Here is a 20,935-nt window from a genome sequence, read left to right as displayed (position 1 = left end):
GCCATTCTGACCACCATTGTGAGGGGGTATTTTTCTCTGTAACCACTAATATAAGGTGTATTTTTCCTGTTGCCCCCTAGGTAGTTTTTAAGCAGAGGTTCCTCTAGACCTGAAAATCATTTAAAGAGTTTGAGGGTATAAAAAAGTTGAGAAAGGCTAATCTAAATCATACAACAATACTTTTTATTTATTTTTGTTCTGACACAGGTTGCTTGTTGCATACTGGAGATCTGTCATAGTGGTGCCATCACTCTTGTCTGTCTTGCCTGATTATTTACAATTTTGTCATTCAGTCCTTCAGTTCAATTCCAGTGGGCCCTAAAGATGACGAGGGGAATGTTTGGAAGGGCTTGGTAAACCCAGGAGACCAGCTCTTGAGCTCAGGCTCTGGAAATACAGCGAACGTCCATGATCCGGAAATGAGCGGAATGATCAAGACTCAAACTTAAAGGTCACATCAACGCCAAAGATGCTGAACTTGAGTGAGAACTTCCAGCGTAGCTGTGGGTTGTCATTCTAGAGATAAAAATATACAAATACAATTATTCAACACCTCACGGGCAGAAAACAACACACCCAAAAAAAACATCCCACCCACAAGGACAGTCATGTTGACACAACAGTAGACACTGCGACTTCTGGGAAACTACGCGTCTGGTCATGTTTGATGATTTATCAACCTCACATGGCTTCAGGTGTGAGGAATACATTTCAGGAAACGCACTGCAAGGGAAAGCAACAACAAACTACTATAATAATAATAATTTATAACTAAAAAAAACACCTCTGCGTGGCTATTGAAAACCTAGGGGTTGAGCACGTGTACTCAGCTTGCATAGCACTTAAAGGGCCCCGAAGTCTGCAGCACACCATTACCCAGATAGCAATTTGTATCCTGAAGCTTCCCGTCCAGACTACCTGGAGCTGACCTATTATTGATCTGCAGAATAACTCACCAGTGTGGCCCAGGAGATGGGGACATCACTACACAGAATGTTGATGGGGACACCCAGCTTTGTCCTATCGGCCTCCTCACCTGGCACGAGGTCGTATGATAAATCACCGCTGCCTGTTGTGTTCTGTTTGAGGAAATAAGACCAAAGAAGGCTCGTTTTATAAAACTATGTTCTGGAAATGATTGCTTAGCAGATTAAAGGGTCACATTTTATACAGGTGCCACCTGCTGGCTACCTTTTTCAATTTTTTAACAGGAACTGCTGGCTACTAGAGCTGCACGATTTTGACTAAAATGAGAATCTCAATTTCTTTGCTTAAAGCGGTTCTCCACCCTAAAGTGAAGTCCCGCTGATCGGAACCCTGCCCCCCTCTGGTGTCACATTTGACACCTTTCAGGGGGGAGGGGGGTGCAGATACCTGTCTAAAGACAGGTATTTGCACCCACTTCCGGCCTGGCAAAAGACGGGCATTTCGTCACATCCCATCACCCCCCCCCCCCCGTTGTGTGCTGGGAACAATCGGCGGGCGCAGCGCGACTCGCGCATGCGCCGTAGGGAACCGGGCAGTGAAGCCGGAGCGCTTCACTTCCTGGTTCCCTCAGCGTGGATGGAGGGGGGAGCAGCAGGGTGACGAGCGATCGCTCGTCCTCTGCTGCGGATGCCGCTGGACTTCAGGACAGGTAAGTGTCCTTATATTAAAAGTCAGCAGCTGCAGTATTTGTAGCTGCTGGCTTTTAATATTTTTTTTTGAGCGAACATCCGCTTTAAAGGATAGATCACGATTCTCACGGCATAACATCATCTTTCACATTAAAACAAAAAAAATTGGGCTAACTTTACTGTTTCGTTTTTTTTTTTTTATTATTATGTTTTTTTTCCCCAAAAAATTGCATTTGAAAGGCCACTGGGCAAATACCGTGTGACATAAAATATTGCAGCAATTGCCATTTTATTCCCTAGGGTCTCTGCTAAAATATATATAATGTTTGGGAGTTCCAAGTAATTTTCTAGCAAACAAATTTACTTTAACTTAAGAAACAAGTGTCAGAAAAAGATTTGGACTTTAAGTGGTTAAACTTCCTGCATTTACACACAGAAGTTTGCTCTAAGGCCCCTTTCACACTGGGTGGCAGTAAAGTGCCGCTATTTTTAGCGGCACTTTACCGTTGGAATTGCGCCGGTATTCGGCCGCTAGCGGGCTGCGATTTTACCCCCTGCTAGCAGGCGAAAAAGGGTTAATACCGCCGGCAATGCGCCTCTGCAGAGGCGCATTGCCGGCGATATAGCCACGGTTTCCCATTGCTTTCAATGGGAAGGAGCGATGGAGGAGCGGTAAACACACTGCTCCTTCACCACTCCAAAGATGCAGCTGGCAGGACTTTTGGAGCGGTCCTGCTAGCGCACTGCTCCAGAGTGAAAGCCCTCGGGCGGCAGCCGCTGTTTCAGGTCGGTTTGCAGGCGATATTTTTAGTGTAACCTCTATTATCAAGTAACCGTGTTTACATGACGCATTTAGCCGCGCTTGCATCTAAAAGTGTTTTTTTACATTGACAATAGTCAAAGCATGGGACTCTCACAGCTGCTGCACATGAAACATTCTGGTAAAATGCAGAGTTATAATTGTGTCAGATCCATAGGTGTGCGCAGCCTTTTGCATTAGAATGTGCACCCTAAAGCTCCAACATGTATGTGTGTGTGTGTGTGTGTCTACATATATATGACCCTGGCACATTGATCTCCCTGCCGATACAGTGCAAGAGAATTGCGTAAACACTTCTCTCATAGCAGAGCTGGTAAGAGGGAGATCTTTCCCATCTTCCTGCTGGCACACAAAACGATAATGCTAATGTACATCAGGTGATTAGGGTGTGCCCAGGCACATCCGGCACACCCTGTGCACATGCCTATGGTCATATCGGCTTAGCCTATGTGTACTTGCATAGATAATGGTCCCTACCACATTCTGGAATTGTCTGATGCTCTTCAGAATATCTGACATTGTTGGCACATCGAGGTTTTCCATCTTTACGATGTAACAGCTCTTTCCATTGCTGCGCTTGAAGCCGATGAAACCCTGGGATGAGACAGAGGATCTTATTAGAAAATGTTGCAGATAAGTTAGAAAAAAGTGCTTCCATTTCTTCTATAATCTAGTACAGTTTTTGTTATTGTTGCATCTTGCATTGCCCCTTGCATTGCCCTGATCTCAGTTAGTATTATTAGGGTGCTTTTAGGGACGGGCACAAGCAGGACCAAGGCTGGACATAAAGGGGTGATTCCCTACCTGATCTGTTAACAAAGTATGGTTGGGGGTGATTGGAGGAGTTCGCCAAATTTAAAGCGGCTGTAACCTAAAAAAAAGCTCCTCTTAAAGAGGAGCTCCACCCTAAAGTGGAACTCACACTGATCGGAACCCTCCCCCCCTCCGGTGTCACATTTGACACCTTTCAGGGGGGAGGGGGGTGAAGATACCTATCTAAAGACAGGTATTTGCACCCACTTCCGGCCACACAGTCTCGGGCAGACTGCGGGCAGAACGTCACCTCCCGTCCTTCCCCCCGTTGTGCTCTGGGAACACTCGGCTCCCAGAGCACAGCGGGAGCCAATCAGCGGCGCAGCGCAACTCGCGCATGCGCCGTAGGGAACTGGGTAGTAAAGCCAGAGCGCTTCAGTTCCTGGTTCCCTCACTGAAGATGGCGGGGGGAGCAGCAGAGAGACGAGCGATCGCTCGTCCTCTGCTGCGGACGGCGCTGGACTCCAGGACAGGTAAGTGTCCTAATATTAAAAGTCAGCAGCTGCAGTATTTGTAGCTGCTTGCTTTTAAAAAAAAATTTTTCATGGCACATCCGCTTTAAAGAATGAATAACAGCATAGTGCTGTTGCAGTGTAATTTGTCCCTCTCTATGCTGTAAAATACCCAGTGCAGTGGATCCTACCTGTTCCTGTGTACCCCCTAATGGCCCTTACACACGAAACCCGAAAATCGGATAAGAAATACCACTTTCAATGCTAATGTATGATAATCGGATTGTTAGTACAAAGCTTTTGAGAGCCAATCATGACAGTCCATCCGATATTAAAAATGTTCTCGTATGATACCAGATCGTACGATTTTTGTTTAATCAGTACAATTGTCATGCGAAAATACAATACAAATACACTACAACACATTATATCACTTCAGAATTTTTATTCTATCGTACGAGAATTTTTGTAACTTTAGAAAACTCTTCAAGTTCGATATATACGACTAGCATGCAAAAAAAAAAAACGGACGATCTGTCGTCAGATTTTTGGATCATGTATACGGGGCAAAAGACTCGTACACACAATAAGAAAATCGGGCGAACATTTTCGTCCAAAGAATTTTTTGACAACTTTCAACAGCCAAATCCGGGACAAACTCCAAAATTTCATAAAAGAAAGTCTGCACATGATCAGAAACAATACACAAAAGAAGCCTTTGATGTACGAGAATTTTCGTAAGAATTTTCTTTCATCGGTTCCGATTTGCTGGGACAAATTGTTGATGTCAAATCGAATAACCAATCGTAGAGTGGGATTGTACTAATAAACATATTAGTCATATTGTATCTTCAACATAAAGTATAAATTCTAAATGAAATTGTTTTAAAATAACATTTAATACAATTCTTAAAAAAAAGGCAGCAAAAAAAGGTAAAATAAAATTAAAACTACATTAATAAAGATCAAATACACAAGAAAGGGAATAAAACCCACAAATATACATTAATAAAATAAATAAAAGATCCCCAAACCCCCCCCCCCCCAAAAAAAAATTGTAAATAAAAAAAGATCATATTATTTTCTTTAATTACTCATAGGTAGCTCAGTGAGAAACAAATATTTTAAAAATAATTTTGAAATTAGTAATTTTCCTGTCCTTTCAACACCTATACAAGAAATAGCATGCAGTAGTCAGCAACAGAAGGCACAGAGAAAAATGTAATCATTGTCAGAAGTACACCCTTCCACCTGGAAATAAAGTAAGTGAAAATCTCCCTAATGGGGATCAAAGACAGAAATAAAAACATGGCAGTAAATCTAACTCATCCCCACTCTAAAAATCCCCAAAACGAAAACAAAATGTTGGCTACAGATGGACATTAAGCCACTATCTAAGTGTAGAATTGAGAGAGTGCCATGCAGTCATGGACATGTATTACTCACATGATCGTAGTCATACAGGACGGTGGATGACACATTGTTGGAGCTCACATAAAACGCTGCCACCTTCTCTTTATTATTCAACATGACCGTCTGCTTGACTTTCTCACCGGTCTTGTCCTTGAAGGCCATCTCTACCACCTGCAAAACCACCACCAACATTCTGAGTGCTTCCATGATTTGGTCAGTCTGCTTCATTTACTTACATTGTACTTCTTAGTGACAAATGAATCAAAGAACGGAGTTGCCATTAAGTGAAATGCATTGGAGTTAATAGGGAAAGTGAATTTGAAATAGTATTTGGTGGTTTTTAATGGTACAGTGAACTTTAAATGGCTCCTAAAGGGTTTGTGTCGAAAGGCGCCTTAAGACCTAAGAACATGTTGTTATATATTGAGAAACCCAACCTCTTTCTCTAATGTTATCACTAATCCTAACTTACTCCCTAGTACTAACCATAACCCTAATGCTAACACTAATCCTAACACTATTCCTAATGCTTACGCTAACCCAAACTCTAATCCCAACACTAACCCTAACTCTAATTCCAACACTAACCCTAAATCTAATTCCAACACTAACATTAACCCTAACTCTAATTCCAACACTAACTCTAACTTGAATGCTAACACTAACCTTTACTCTACTCCCTCTAACTCCCTAACACTAAACTTTATCCCCAATACTGTTGGTAACCCTAACTCTATAACTAACACTAACCCTGATTCTAATCCCAACACTAACCCTAACTATCCCTAATGTTAACACTAACCATAACTCTAATCTCAACACTAGCACTAACTATAACTATAATCCCAACACTAACACGTTGGGATTATGCCCTGTACACACGATCGGATATCTGATGGAATCTAATCCGATGGATTTTTTCGTCGGATATCCGATGAAGCTGATTTTCATCAGTCTTGCCTACACATCATCGGTCAAAAATCCTACCGTGTCCAACGTGGTGACGTAAAACACTACGACATGCTGAGAAAAATGAAGTTCAATGCTTCCGAGCATGCGTCGACTTGATTCTGAGCATGCCTGGATTTTTCTCCGATGCAGTTCCACACAGACGATTGTTTTTTTCTATCGGTTTTTTATCCATAGGAAAATTTTAAAACATGTTCTATTTTTCTTCACCAATGGAAAACAAACTGATGGGGCCCACACACGACCGGTTTGTCCGATGAAAACGGTCCATCGGTTCGTTTTCATAAGACAAACCGATAGTGTGTACAGTGCTTAACCCTAACTCTAATTCTAACACTAACACTAACTCTAATTCCAACACTAACACTAAAAAAAAAAGCGACGGGCAGGCGTTTGTTTCTGAATCGGCGGATCTCCTCATTTGCATATTTGTCGCGTATACAAACAGAAGCGCCACCTAGCGGCCAGCGGGAGAATGCAGCCTAAGATCCGACGGTGTAAGTCACTTACACCTGTCGGATCTTAGGGAGATCTATGCGGAACCTGATTCTATGAATCAGGCGCATTGATTCGACCGTCGGATCTCAGAGATACGACGGCGTATCAGGAGATACGCCGTCGTATCTCTATCTGAATCTCCCCCAGTGAGACTGAAGAGAAGTTTGTCAGTCATTTGAATTCTTCTGTTCACTTCCAGGAAAGTCATTGGATCAACTTACCGCCTCTGTGTGCTTCTGCGTCATGTACACCCCGACTAATGTGGCTCCTACTACGATAATGGCCAGGAGGAAAAGCACAAGGATTCCCCACACCCAGGTCTTCCGCTTCTCATTCATGGTGGTGGAAATGGTGGGCGACTGGAAAAAGAAGGATAAAAATGAATATCAGTGTGGGCCAAAGGCACTTCATTTAATTCCCATAACATTTTAATCATCATGTATTTTACTCCGTTACACCTTTAACAATCGTCACATCACGCATTTAGACACTGCAGATAAATATTCAGAATGGCATTTGTGTTTAAATCATAAAATTCATTTGTACACTCATAAGAAACTCATAAGAAACAGTTTTTTTTTATTTGAAAAAGTTCCCAATTATGAGCAGGGAACTTGATGTTAGGATTAATGAACCCTAAGGCCGCGTACACACGGTCGGACAAAACCGATGAGAATGGACCGAGGTTCAGTTTCATCGGTCCAAACCGACCATGTGTATAGCCCATCGGTCTGTTGTCCTTCGGTCCAAAATTTTAAAACATGCTTTAAAATCGAACCGATGGCCCGCTGCCCGATCGGTCCAAACCGATGGTTAGTACAGAAAGAATCGGTTCAAAACCCGCGCATGCTCAGAATCAAGTCGACGCATGCTTGGAAGCATTGAACTTCGTTTTATTCAGCACGTTGTGTGTTTGACGTTACCGCGTTCTGACCCGATCGGTTTTTGGAACAATGGTGTGTACGCACATCAGACCATCAGGCCACTTTAGCGGTGAACCGATGAAAACGGTCCGTCGGACCATTCTCATCGGTTTGGAACGATCGTGTTCCAAACGCGGCCTCACACTTTAACTCTAAAGCTGGATATACTGTACACTATACAATCTTCTGTAGATTTTTTCATTTAGATTTATCAAAACCATAAAATATAAGGTCAAACATTAAGGGCGCGATACATTGTCGTATCTTTGAGCGGGCGTAGCGCATCTCATATGCGCTACGCCGACGTAACGTAGAGAGGCAAGTACTGTATTCACAAAGCACTTGCTCCCATATGTACGCCGGCGTAACATAAATGGGCCGGCGTAAGCCCGCGTAATTCAAAGTAGCAAGGCAGTGGGCGTGTTGTATTATAACGAAGTGTGACCCTATGTAAATGCATGGCCGATCGAACGGCGCATGCGCGTGCATGCTCAGAATCACGTCGCAAATACTCCCTAAAATACATCGGCTCAATGCTTTCGACGTGAACGTAACCTACGCCCAGCCCCATTCACGTACGACTTACGCAAACAACGTAAAATACGACGCTGTTCCGGCGTTTCCGACGTCCATACCTTAACATGACTTACCCCTGCTTTATGAGGGGTAAACTTACGCCGGACGTAAGCCTTACATAAACGGCGTAGCTAAATCCGGAGATCTGGAGATACGCCGTCGTAAGTCCTTTCTGAATCCGGGCCTAAGAGTTTTAATTTGTATGCAATCAGGCAGTCTCTTGCACTACATGGTTTTGGTAAATCTAAAGGAAATCAGACCACAAAAGTTGTATAGTGTGTATGGAGTCTTACTCTACCTCTAATGCTAATACCAGCCCTAACTTTATCCCTACTGCTAACAGTAACCATAAACAACCCAGGGAACCTTTTACATTTAGCCTAGGTTTAACTCACAAGATTTCAACCCGGCAATGCAGTCCGACTTTGGGGGTGATTTGACAGACATCTATGCGGGTTCCTGCACAGATGTCTATTGAAATCGCACCCGAAGTCACCAAAACTAATACAGGAACTACTTTTGGGAATCGGTGTGGATCCGCAAAGTCGGCATCGCACTGATTCAGACGGTGCTATTGCCACCAATAGCCGCTGATTTGGCATGCGATTTGACATGTCAAATCGCATGCCAAATCCCATTGATGTGAACCTAGGCTCAATTACATTTAAAATATAAAGTACTGGAAGGGGTTGTTTTACTAAAACTGGAGAGTACAAAATCTGGTGCAGATGTCTCTGGCAGCTTCCAAATTCAGCTTCTTCGATTAAACTTTGACCAAAAAAAACAAAACAAAATAAAAAACTGGAGGCTAATAACTTTCTATGCAGAGTGCACCAGATTTTGCACTCTCCAGTTTTAGTAAATCAACTCCAAAGTATATCTCTCTATACAGTATATATTTCTTAGTTCTGAATATAGTAAGTGAGGATCAGTGTTTTTTGTGATCTGTGTGATTTTCTTTTATATCACATGCCAATTTAATTTAATGATCCCATGTGACTTATTATTGGAGGTGTCAGCCACCCGCATTTGTTTCTGGGTGCGTCCGCCTAACACCCTTTTTCCATCAATATCGTTTTTGCAATTTTTGTTGCCTAATAAACTGTTGCAAATCATGTGTTGTAATGATACAGTTTGTGTCATACGGGAAATCTTTTAGGACCTTTATTATTTTCTAATGTTGTGTACAGGGACTTTTCTATGAAACAAATCCAGTTCATTTCACGTGGGATGTTGGGGCGAGGTGCTGTACAGATTATGATAATAACACAGATTATGTAAATGAGAATAAACTTTGTAAAGCTGCCAATCCAATTATCTCACCCTCGTTGTCCTCTGCTGCCCCGTTCTCATTTGCTTCTTAGATTTACTTGAAAGCAAACTCCACTAGAAGCATTGATTTCAGTTATGAGTGGTCATTGGTAAATTGTGTGATGTCCTTGCCTATTATTAAAACCCCCCCACTGGATTTTCCAGAATGATTACTTACAGTGATTGATAGCATGAAAAGTTGCATTTTGCATCACTTGATTTTCAGAGATTTAGAAAAAGATTAAAGGAAACCAGAACTAATGGATGTAGGCTGCCTTTGATGATCTCTTCTTCTGACTAAACTAGGCGCCTGCCGGTCATGCTGATCTAAGGACTTAAGTACTTTAGAAGTTACTGACCCAAAACAGGCATGCAGATTAGTAGATCTGACTTTGCTATGACTTTGTAATCTCTTTGTTCTCGTAAAGTGATTCAGGAAGGTTTGAACCCAGAAAATGCCAGGCAACATACTGATAAGAGAAGCATGGGGATTTGTGAAAAAAAAAAAAATTATACTCACCTAGGTGGATGCAGCATACCGCCAGCTCCAGACCAAGAACTAAGCAATCAAACACTGCTGATCTCTCAACTCTCAGTCTTTAGAATGCAGAGAACTGGTGACTGAATGTCAATCACCAACTGTCTGCTCTGCCCCTCCAGTGCTCACTGGTGTGCTGGGCTGTGGAGGGGCGGGAGAGCGGCTGGCTCAGGCTCTTGGCAGATCACTGAAAGGCTGCCCCAGCTGCCAGGCCATATGGCCACGTGACGTCAGCCGACAGCAGGCTTTAGCTTACTGTCAGCTGAAAATGGTTCACAGGAGTGCAAAATAAACTGCACTCTTGTGATCCATAAGAGAAGTACAGCCAAAAAAGCTTAACAGCTCCTTCAATCAAATAGACTTTAAAAATATATATATCTCTCAAAAGGAAACTGCAAATTATTACTTACATAGTTGATAAAGTTGAATAAAGACATCAGTCCATCCAGTTGAGTGTGTATATACCGTATTTATCTCTACCATTTCCCATATCTCTGTATACTGCTATTACTAAGATGCCCATCTGACAGTTTTTTTTTAATTGTCAACACTTTCCGCTGACACCATCAATTGTGGACATCCTTACTGTTCAATAGTAAAGCACTTCCTATGCAGTTTGCAATTAAACCTCTTCTCATCCAACTTAATTGAACAGCAATGTGTCTTCTTTATTAACCTGACCTGATATAGTTTTTTTCCCCTATGCTAGGATCACCATTTAGATTTATATATATTGCAATCGTATCTCCTCTTAAACATCTCTTCTCCAGGGAGAATACGTTTAATGTATGTAGTCATTCCTCATAATTTATCTCTTGGGTAGATCCCCTTTTGATGCATGCTAATAGTCTACTAGCTTTGTTTGCTGCAGCTTGGCATTGTGTGATATTGCTGAGCCTGTGCTTCACTAGATCCTTTTCCATCCTGGATTCCCCCAGGGGTTCTTCCCCAGGGTGTAACTTGCATTGATATTTTTAGTCCCTAAGTGCATTACTTTTCATTTATCGATATTAAAACTTATTTGCCATGCAGTTGCCCACCCCTCTAATTTATAAAGGTTTTCCTGCAAGGTTATTTCCCTGCTTGGCTTTGTATCATCAGAAAATACTGACATTAAACTATTTATTCCAAACTCTATATCATGTATGTACAGGTACATACACTATCGTTAATGCCAACAGACCTCAATTTGTAAATCTAGCATTTATGGGGTACTGTATCAAATGCTTTGGCAGAGTCCAGATACAGCATGTCCACTGGCATTCCTCTATCCAGATTACAGCTTACCTCCTCATAGAATGTTAAAAGGTTGGTCTGGCAAGAGCGATCCTTCATAAATCCATACTGGTTACTACTAATGATACTATTTTCATCAGACAGTTATTGGATATAGTCCCTTATCATCCCCTCCAATAGTTTACATACTATTTGTGTTAGACCGACAGGTCTGTAGTTTCCAGATGTATCTCTGTGGACCTTTCATTTAATATTGGTACCACATTAGCTTTTCGCCTGTCCGCTAGTACCATTTGGTCAGTAAGCTGTCCTTAAAGGGTCACTAAAGGCACATTTTTTTTCTTTTTTAAATAACAAACATGTTATACTTACCTCCACTGTGCAGCTCGTTTTGCACAGAGTGTCCCCTAACCCTGTCTTCTGGGGTCCCTCGGCGGCTGTCTCGGCTCCTCCTCGCAAAAGCTTTCCACCTTCATGCGAGCGAGCTGGCATGGTGGAAAGCTTTTGCGAGCGCCGCTCCCGTGATACAGCAGCGGGCATAGCCGCCGACTGTATCACTCGGCCTCGCCCCCCATCGCGCCGCGTCATCCGCTGTGATTGACAGCAGCGCCAGCCAATGGCTGCGCTGCTATCAATCTATCCAGCCTAGCCAATCAACAGCCAGGCTGGGAACCGAAGAGGATCACGTGGGCCGGTACCGTCTGATGTTTTTTCACCTTAATGCATAAGATGCATTAAGGTGAAAAAACATTTACCTTTACAACCCCTTTAAAGATTAGGAATAATGGTCTAGAAATAACCTGGCTACATTTTTTGAGCACTCTCAGATGTAAGCCATCTGGTCCTGGTGATTTTTCAGATTACGTTTTTGCAGTCTTTTCATATCTTCTGAGGGTTAGGCTGGTCATACATTATACAATTTTCCTTTAGATTTACCACACATAATATGAGGTCAAACCTAAACACTTTCAATTTGTTTGCAATCAGGCAGGCCCTTGTACTACATAGTTGAAGGTAAGTCCAAAGAAATTGAATATGGAAATTGTATAATTTATAGGCAGCCTTACAGAAGCTTTTCTCAACTATCCTGAAAAAGAAAATAAAGGTCTGGTGTGACCCCTCTGAGCACTAGATGTAATCATGTACAATGGCTAATGGTAACAACAGACCAGTTTGTGGGCTAAGTGGGTGTCTTCTGCCTGGGTTCAATCAGAAAAAGAAAATAAAGGTCTGGTGCATCCCGTCCCCCCTTCTCAACTATCCTGGACCTTTTCTTTTGTCTAAGGCTGGGTTCACACTGATACTACACAACAGTCATACGACTGTCTTTATACTTTGCTCTGCGACATCAGTCCTACATACTACTTTGATCCAACTTTGTGATAATATGACTTGTCCTTTGACCAATCAAAACAATCCCAGTGTGACATCAATTTCTTTTATTGCTGCTGCAATCACCATGTCGGATGTCACAAGTCGGATGGTTAGGACAAACATCCTACTTTGATCCATCTTTAATGATATTTAATGTGCTGAAGTAGGACCAAAGTCGAGCTGAAGTAGGACCAAAGTCAGACAAAGTAGTACAGGGAGCATTTTCAAAGTCGGACCGACTTGTGTCGGACCAGTTAAGACGGCTCTCATAGGGAAACATTGATTTTCACACGTCATGCGAGATGAGCTCCCAATGTCGGAGCGTTTGTCACACCAGTGTGAACCCAGCCTAAGGTCCTCTAATTAGCTGTAAACATGATGTTAGGGATGGGGATGAGACAAGCAGACATGACACCACACAGGTGAGTATACATTGCCACAGCAATTTTGATATGACATATGGAGTTTGACAGGTGGCAATTCCTATGAAACTCACTTATGTAGGTAAATGGGAACAGCAGTTGCAACGAAGCACTGCATTGCAAAATTTACATTTGGTAGTAAAACAAAAAAGCCCCCAAAAAAACACAGGCATATGGAGGTGGCGGTATCACCTAAAGGATGCCTCTGAAAAGCAGTCCGCCGCAGATTGCTTTTCAGGCATGTGGTAAACAATGCTGCTAGTGTGAAAGGATTCTCTGTCAAACTCTCCTACGAAAGTAAATAGGACTGCGCCACAACCACGAGCCACACACTTGGCTCACAGTTTTGATACAGTCACACAAAATTGTTAGTTGGTAATAAAAAATAAAAAACACAAGCATTAGGAGGAATCAGCTCTGTCTACTGAATGCATTAATATAGTGGGCAGCACAGTGGTGTAGTGACTAGCACTCACGCCTAGCAGGAAAAGGGTTGATGGCTCGAATCCCAACCACCACTATCTGCCTGGAGTTTGCATGTTCTCCCTGTGCCAGCGTGGGTTTCCTCCGGGTACTCGCTTCCTCCCACACTCCAAAGACATGCTGGTAGGTTAATTGGTGTAACGGTCAGGGGTTAACGCCATTTATGATATTCCATTCCACCAACCAACGACAGCTTATCGATACTCCACAATCCAGCAGACGAACCCCAATAACGAGACACCGCTCTGTTTGAGGTTCAAAACTGACATATCCTTTAATGGTAAACTCAGGCTCCTTATATACAGTCAGCAACCCAATATGAACAATGACTCAACTCCACCCACAATATTATACAATGCTTCCTAACGAGCCTCCAATACACATCTTGGGTAGACTTTCTGGCACCAGGTCTGACACAATCCACAGGAGCTAATTAGCTACAGCTGACAAGTCAGACATCATGACTCCGGCTCTTCTCACCTGCTATACAATACACATTTATCATCAATAGAAATTCACACAATACGGTGTTAATTAGCATCACACAATGAAAGGTCTTTGGAAGCCAGACAAAGGTTAATTTACATGACAGAAGCAGACGACATTAAACACCTTAACAGTCTGTGTTCCCACATTGAAGGAGTCACTCTATTGACCGGTTGGGTTTAGAATCAACAACCTGTAATATTTCAAGATATCCTGGAATACATTGTGAATTATCATTACTGTCCCATCTCATGTAATCTAAGATATAATTTCTCAGTCATCCTATGCCCCTAGTAGACATAGGATGACCCTAGACACAAGAGTCATCGGTGAAGCTGAAACAGGAGTACCCCACACCCTGCAAGAGCCTCTGGGTCCCACGGGCACTCCCGTTAAAATTGGCTTCTGCCTAAATTGGCCCTAGTATATGAATGTGACTTAGGGACCTTAGATTGTAAGTTCCTTGAGGGTAGGGATTAATGTGAATGTACATTGTATATGTAAAGCGCTGCATAAATTGATAGCGCTATAAAAGTACCTAAATAATAATAATAATATAGTGGATCATAGCAAACCGAGTTTATGAGATGTATCTTTAGCTATTCATGTGCAATGTATAATTCTAATGATCTATGATGAACACTCTGAAAAGTGATCCACCACAGATTGCTTTCCAGGATGTGGGGCAGTAAACACTGTTGCTAGTGTGAAAGGTGCCTTACATACATTATCATTTTACAAGTACATTGCAAAATACCCAATACAAGCCTCAGAAATTGATGTTTTAAGATGTATCTTTAGCCATTTAAGTGTTCACCATTAGGGTAGATGTTGCAAATGAATAGCTAAAGATAAATTGCATAAAACGGTTTTGCAAAGATAAATTATATGACGTTTATATTGGACAGTCTCACGGAATTAATACAGAATCTAGCTGCAATATATTATGGACGTTATATATATAGATATATACTGTAGATATATATATATAGATATATCTATCTATCTATATATATATATATATATATATATATATATATATATATATATATACATATATATCTAAATATATATAATTGCACTGCATGATATCACTTTTTAATACTTTTAATATTTGTACTTTTTTTTTATATCTGTACTATATTATTTCAGTTTATAGCGCTGCCTGTGTTTGTGTATATATTTGTTTATTGGATTGAGTTTTATGGTAGCAGCTTTAGCCTCAATTGGCCACAAGTTATTCCAATTGAGGAATTTATTATTTTCACCTTACCCAGAATCGCTTGTTTGAGTAGGAATAGGCGCAGTTTTCTTTAGTACTGAATACATGCATACAGAACATATCTCCTCTCTTCTTTTCCTTTTCACCCGGATTCTCAATATTTCTAGGGGGATTTAGGTATGCAAAAGTGAATGATCCCATCTGATCTGCCACTATTCTTTACTATGTTTTTTTTCTACGTTTATTAATGCTTATTCTTTATCATGTGCTATTTGGATTTGTTCTGTTTCCTGTTTTAAGTGATTTTAAGTGCAAATCGAATCATCACTAGAAGTGCTTCAACATTCAACACTAGAATTTCCATTCTGTTCAATGGTGCCTATTCATAACTGAGTGGAGGGTTGCTTGAAGCTTATTGCTCATAAAAAGACATGACTAATAGTCCTGATTCCCACCTATGCAGGTTGCAGTTTGCATATTTCAGGTGCATTTTACGTTTTTTCAATGCATGCTTTTCATCCATTGAAGTCTATGGAACCAAAAACCAGAAAAAAGTCCCTGGCCCTTTCCATAAAAAGCCCAGATGTGAACTACATCCATAGGAAACCATGATAAATTAACTGTAGTCTGTTTCTGCAGAACTGAAAACGCGCAAAAAAAAAATGCATAGGTGTGAGCCAAGCCTTAGGGCAGAGTTGTGTGTTTTGGCCCCAGTAGACTTTAATGGGGGCACCTAAAAAAATGCTTAAAAACTAGCACATCATGAATTTTTTGCACATTTGTTTGCCTAGTAACTAAGGGCCAGATTCTCGTAGTTTGGCGTAACTTTGTGCGGGCGTAACGTAACCTATTTACGTTACGCCTCCGCGACTTAGATGGGCAAGTGCTGCATTCTCAAAGCACTTGCTCCGCAAGTTGCGGTGGCGTAGCTTAAATAGGCTGGCGTAAGCCCGCCTAATTCAAATTTGGAACAGGGGGGCGTGTTTTATGTAAATATTCTGTGACCCGACGTGATTGACGTTTTTTCACGAACGGCGCATGCGCCGTCCGTGGAAATCTCCCAGTGTGCATTGCTCCTAATACGCCACAAGGACGTATTGGTTTTGACGTGAACGTAAATTACGTCCAGCCCCATTCACGGACGAGTTATGCAAACGACGTAAAATTTTTAAATTTCAACGCGGGAACGACGGCCATACTTAACATTGGTACGCCATACTTAACATTGGTACGCCGCACTTACGCCACCATATAGCAGGGGTAACTTTACGCCGGGAAAAGCCTAACGTAAACGGCGTATCTGTACTGCGTCGGCTGGGCGTACGTTCGTGAATTCGCGTATCTAGCTGATTTATATATTTTGACTCGTAAATCAGCGTACACGCCCCTAGCGGCCAGCGTAAATATGCAGTTACGATCCGACGGTGTAAGAGACTTACGCCACTCGGATCTAAGGGAAATCTATGCGTATCTGATTCTAAGAATCAGGCGTATAGATACGACCGGCCAGACTCAGAGATACGACGGCGTATCTGGAGATACGCCGTCGTATCTCTTTTGAGAATCTGGGCCTAAATTTCCTTTGACTAAAAATAAGGTTGTGAACACACCATTCACGGACGAGTTATGCAAACAACGTAAGAATTTTAAATTTCAACGCGGGAACGACAGCCATACTTAACATTGGTACGCCATACTTAACATTGGTACGCCGCACTTACGCCACCATTTAGCAGGGGTAACTTTACGCCGGGAAAGGCCTAACGTAAACGGCGTATCTGTACTGCGTCGGCTAGGCGTACGTTCGTGAATTCGCGTATCTAGCTGATTTACATATTTTGACTCGTAAATCAGCGTACACGCCCCTAGCGGCCAGCGTAAATATGCAGTTACGATCCGACGGTGTAAGAGACTTACGCCAGTCGGATCTAAGGGAAATCTATGCGTATCTTATTCTAAGAATCAGGCGTATAGATACGACCGGCCAGACTCAGAGATACGACGGCGTATCTGGAGATACGCCGTCGTATCTCTTTTGAGAATCTGGGCCTAAATTTCCTTTGACTAAAAATAAGGTTGTGAACACACCATTCACGGACGAGTTATGCAAACAACGTAAAAATTTTAAATTTCAACGCGGGAACGACAGCCATACTTAACATTGGTACGCCATACTTAACATTGGTACGCCGCACTTACGCCACCATATAGCAGGGGTAACTTTACGCCGGGAAAGGCCTAACGTAAACGGCGTATCTGTACTGCGTCGGCTGGGCGTACGTTCGTGAATTCGCGTATCTAGCTGATTTACATATTTTGACTCGTAAATCAGCGTACACGCCCCTAGCGGCCAGCGTAAAATAAGGTTGTGAACACACCATGCATGAGGACCTAAAGAGAACCGGTAAGTACAACAGACACCTGGCATCCAGAATCCTCTGCATGGTAGCATGCACTCCAGGGACTAGTACTGCTCACATGAGTCAGGTGGTGCTGCCTCCCGCAGGTCTGGAGAGGAGACTCAACTGTGACCTGTGAAAGTTTCTCTTTCTGACTGGTTCACATGGGTTGTCCTAATCACTGAATAGATTATCTCATCACACTTTATACTGGGATGTCTCTCCGGGCATCAGAAAGTGTGTGAGGTGTGCAAAGCACCTGTCAGCTTAATATGTGTTTATTATGATCTGTATATAGTGCAGCCTGTGGAGCCAATAAAAGATAAAATATGCAAGGGATTAGAAGCACAAAAGGCTTTCAGGGTCAGCCTGGAAAAACTTCTTACAGGTAGACAACAAGTTGAATTACAGATACATTTTTCACCCAGAACATCCTTCAATGTATTGCTTTTGGTTGTTCTACTATTTGTATCTATGTATGATGGTTTCTGGTTTAGGCCTATCTGTAACAATATATCACAATCCCTGACATAGTCCTACCTGTATCAATATTCCACCACCCCTGACATAGTCCTACCTGTATCAATATTCCACCATCCCTGGACCCTGACATAGTCCTACCTGTATCAATATTCCACCATCCCTGACATAGTCCTACCTGTATCATAATTCCACCATCCCTGGCATAGTCCTACCTGTATCATAATTCCACCATCCCTGGCATAGTCTTACCTGTATCAATATTCCACCATCCCTGGACCCTGACATAGTCCTACCTGTATCAATATTCCACCATCCCTGGCATAGTCCTACCTGTATCAATATTCCACCATCCCTGACATAGTCCTACCTGTATCAATATTCCACCATCCCTGGCATAGTCCTACCTGTATCAATATTCCACCACTCCTGACATAGTCCTACCTGTATCAATATTCCACCATCCCTGGCATAGTCCTACCTGTATCAATATTCCACCATCCCTGGCATAGTCCTACCTGTATCAATATTCCACCACTCCTGACATAGTCCTACCTGTATCAATATTCCACCACCCCTGACATAGTCCTACCTGTATCATAATTCCACCATCCGTGGCATAGTCCTACCTGTTTCAATATTCCACCACTCCTGACATAGTCCTACCTGTATCAATATTCCACCATTCCTGACATAGTCCTACCTGTATCAATATTCCACCACTCCTGACATAGTCCTACCTGTATCAATATTCCACCACCCCTGACATAGTCCTACCTGTATCAATATTCCACCATCCCTGGCATAGTCCTACCTGTATCAATATTCCACCATCCCTGGCATAGTCCTACCTGTATCAATATTCCACCATCCCTGGCATAGTCCTACCTGTATCAATATTCCACCATCCCTGACATAGTCCTACCTGTATCAATATTCCACCATCCCTGGCATAGTCCTACCTGTATCATAATTCCACCATCCGTGGCATAGTCCTACCTGTTTCAATATTCCACCACTCCTGACATAGTCCTACCTGTATCAATATTCCACCATTCCTGACATAGTCCTACCTGTATCAATATTCCACAACTCCTGACATAGTCCTACCTGTATCAATATTCCACCACCCCTGACATAGTCCTACCTGTATCAATATTCCACCATCCCTGGCATAGTCCTACCTGTATCAATATTCCACCATCCCTGGCATAGTCCTACCTGTATCAATATTCCACCATCCCTGGCATAGTCCTACCTGTATCAATATTCCACCATCCCTGACATAGTCCTACCTGTATCAATATTCCACCATCCCTGGCATAGTCCTACCTGTATCATAATTCCACCATCCCTGGCATAGTCCTACCTGTATCAATATTCCACCATCCCTGACATAGTCCTACCTGTATCAATATTCCACCATCCCTGACATAGTCCTACCTGTTTCAATATTACACCACTCCTGACATAGTCCTACCTGTATCAATATTCCACTTTCCTGACATAGTCCTACCTGTATCAATATTCCACCATCCCTGGCATAGTCCTACCTGTATCAATATTCCACCATCCCTGACATAGTCCTACCTGTTTCAATATTACAACACTCCTGACATAGTCCTACCTGTATCAATATTCCACTATCCTGACATAGTCCTACCTGTATCAATATTCCACCATCCCTGGCATAGTCCTACCTGTATCAATATTCCACCATCCCTGACATAGTCCTACCTGTTTCAATATTACAACACTCCTGACATAGTCCTACCTGTATCAATATTCCACTATCCCCGACATAGTCCTACCTGTATCAATATTCCACCATCGCTGGCATAGTCCTAACTGTACCAATATTCCACCATCCCTGGCATAGTCCTGCGTGTAACTATATATTGCAGTTTCTGGTATATTTCAATTTACATCTACACATAATAGTAGAGGGCAAAGTCCTGTTGGTATACATATATGCAACAGTCCCTGGTATAGTTCTGCCTAAATATGTATAGACAGTTACAGGTATAGTCCTGCCTGTATATGAACAGAACAGTCCTTGTTATAACCACATCTGAATTTGTATAGAAAAAGATCCTGATTATAGTCCAACCTTTGGAGGCCATGCACTTTAGGAGCAGAAAAAAATGCTCAAACCTCTGGCAGTAAAAGCGGCAAAAAAAATGCTCATAGTGGTTTGTATTGCACAAGAGTTTAGGAGAATATATAGGCATTTGCTTTATAAGCATTTTTTTCCATAAGATTTCCAGCTTGAGAACTTCTCTCCTCATGAAATACACCTCTAAATGCCCAAATGTGCATGTACACATAGGATAACATTGAACAGTTTCTATGGGCAGCATATAAAAACTCTCAGTCCTGCAATAAGTACCTAGCATAGTCCTACCTTGATCTCCATGTGTCGTTCTGTTGTAGGTCTGTGTGGCTCTGTCTCTCTGTATGGTTTTACGGGTTGGTGTGCTCCTAACACACTCTGGGTGGAGAAGTGCTACACCTAAGTGATGGAAGCCTTTAAATATTATGCCAGGTGACATCGCCCACCTGAACAGGTCCAAGCCTGCCAAAGATAATTATGGATGTTATTAGGGCTGTAATGACAAACTTTCATCACATCATTGCAAGCAGGATTGCCACGTGTGTCTCATATCTGTCCATCAGTGAAGACCCAGTCAGGAGAATTTAAAGTCTGATCATTTATGATTCTCTTGCATGTAGATCTGTCAGATCTGCCGAGAACCGCACAATTCATAAAGCAAGCCAATCAGTGTTTCTTGAATTGCTTTTTTTTGCTTGCTTAGAAATTCTCATGTAAATCCATCCACCTATACGTCCATCTATACATCTATCTATACATCCATCCTTACGTCCATCTATACATCCATCCTC

The 20,935-nt window shown here is 42.2% G+C and overlaps 1 protein-coding gene and 1 long non-coding RNA gene across 3 annotated transcripts; both read right to left on the bottom strand.

Moving 5' to 3' along the window:
• Window positions 1–265: 265 nt before the first annotated feature.
• Window positions 266–20,557, bottom strand: LOC120915570 (pulmonary surfactant-associated protein C-like). Of its 2 annotated transcripts, none has more exons than XM_040326172.1 (6): window positions 20,421–20,557; window positions 6,803–6,940; window positions 5,148–5,285; window positions 2,914–3,030; window positions 957–1,079; window positions 266–516 (listed from the first exon to the last, which is right to left on the bottom strand). In XM_040326172.1, exons 2-6 carry the CDS (start codon window positions 6,917–6,919, stop codon window positions 433–435), a joined length of 579 nt encoding a protein of 192 aa, XP_040182106.1. In that variant the 5' UTR covers window positions 6,920–6,940; window positions 20,421–20,557; the 3' UTR covers window positions 266–432. The 2 variants fall into 2 exon arrangements, with proteins under 2 accessions (XP_040182106.1, XP_040182105.1); XM_040326171.1 differs by having other exon boundaries at window positions 20,436–20,557.
• On the bottom strand, window positions 18,669–20,407 carry LOC120915571. The gene is made up of 2 exons (XR_005743893.1): window positions 19,548–20,407; window positions 18,669–19,474 (listed from the first exon to the last, which is right to left on the bottom strand). It is a non-coding gene; the product is annotated as an uncharacterized LOC120915571 (long non-coding RNA).
• Window positions 20,558–20,935: the final 378 nt, after the last annotated feature.

This window comes from Rana temporaria, chromosome 10, assembly GCF_905171775.1.
Source record: "Rana temporaria chromosome 10, aRanTem1.1, whole genome shotgun sequence".
Taxonomy (NCBI): domain Eukaryota; kingdom Metazoa; phylum Chordata; class Amphibia; order Anura; family Ranidae; genus Rana; species Rana temporaria.
Note: the sequence above shows the minus strand (reverse complement) of the source record. Positions and strands in the feature narration are given on the sequence as shown.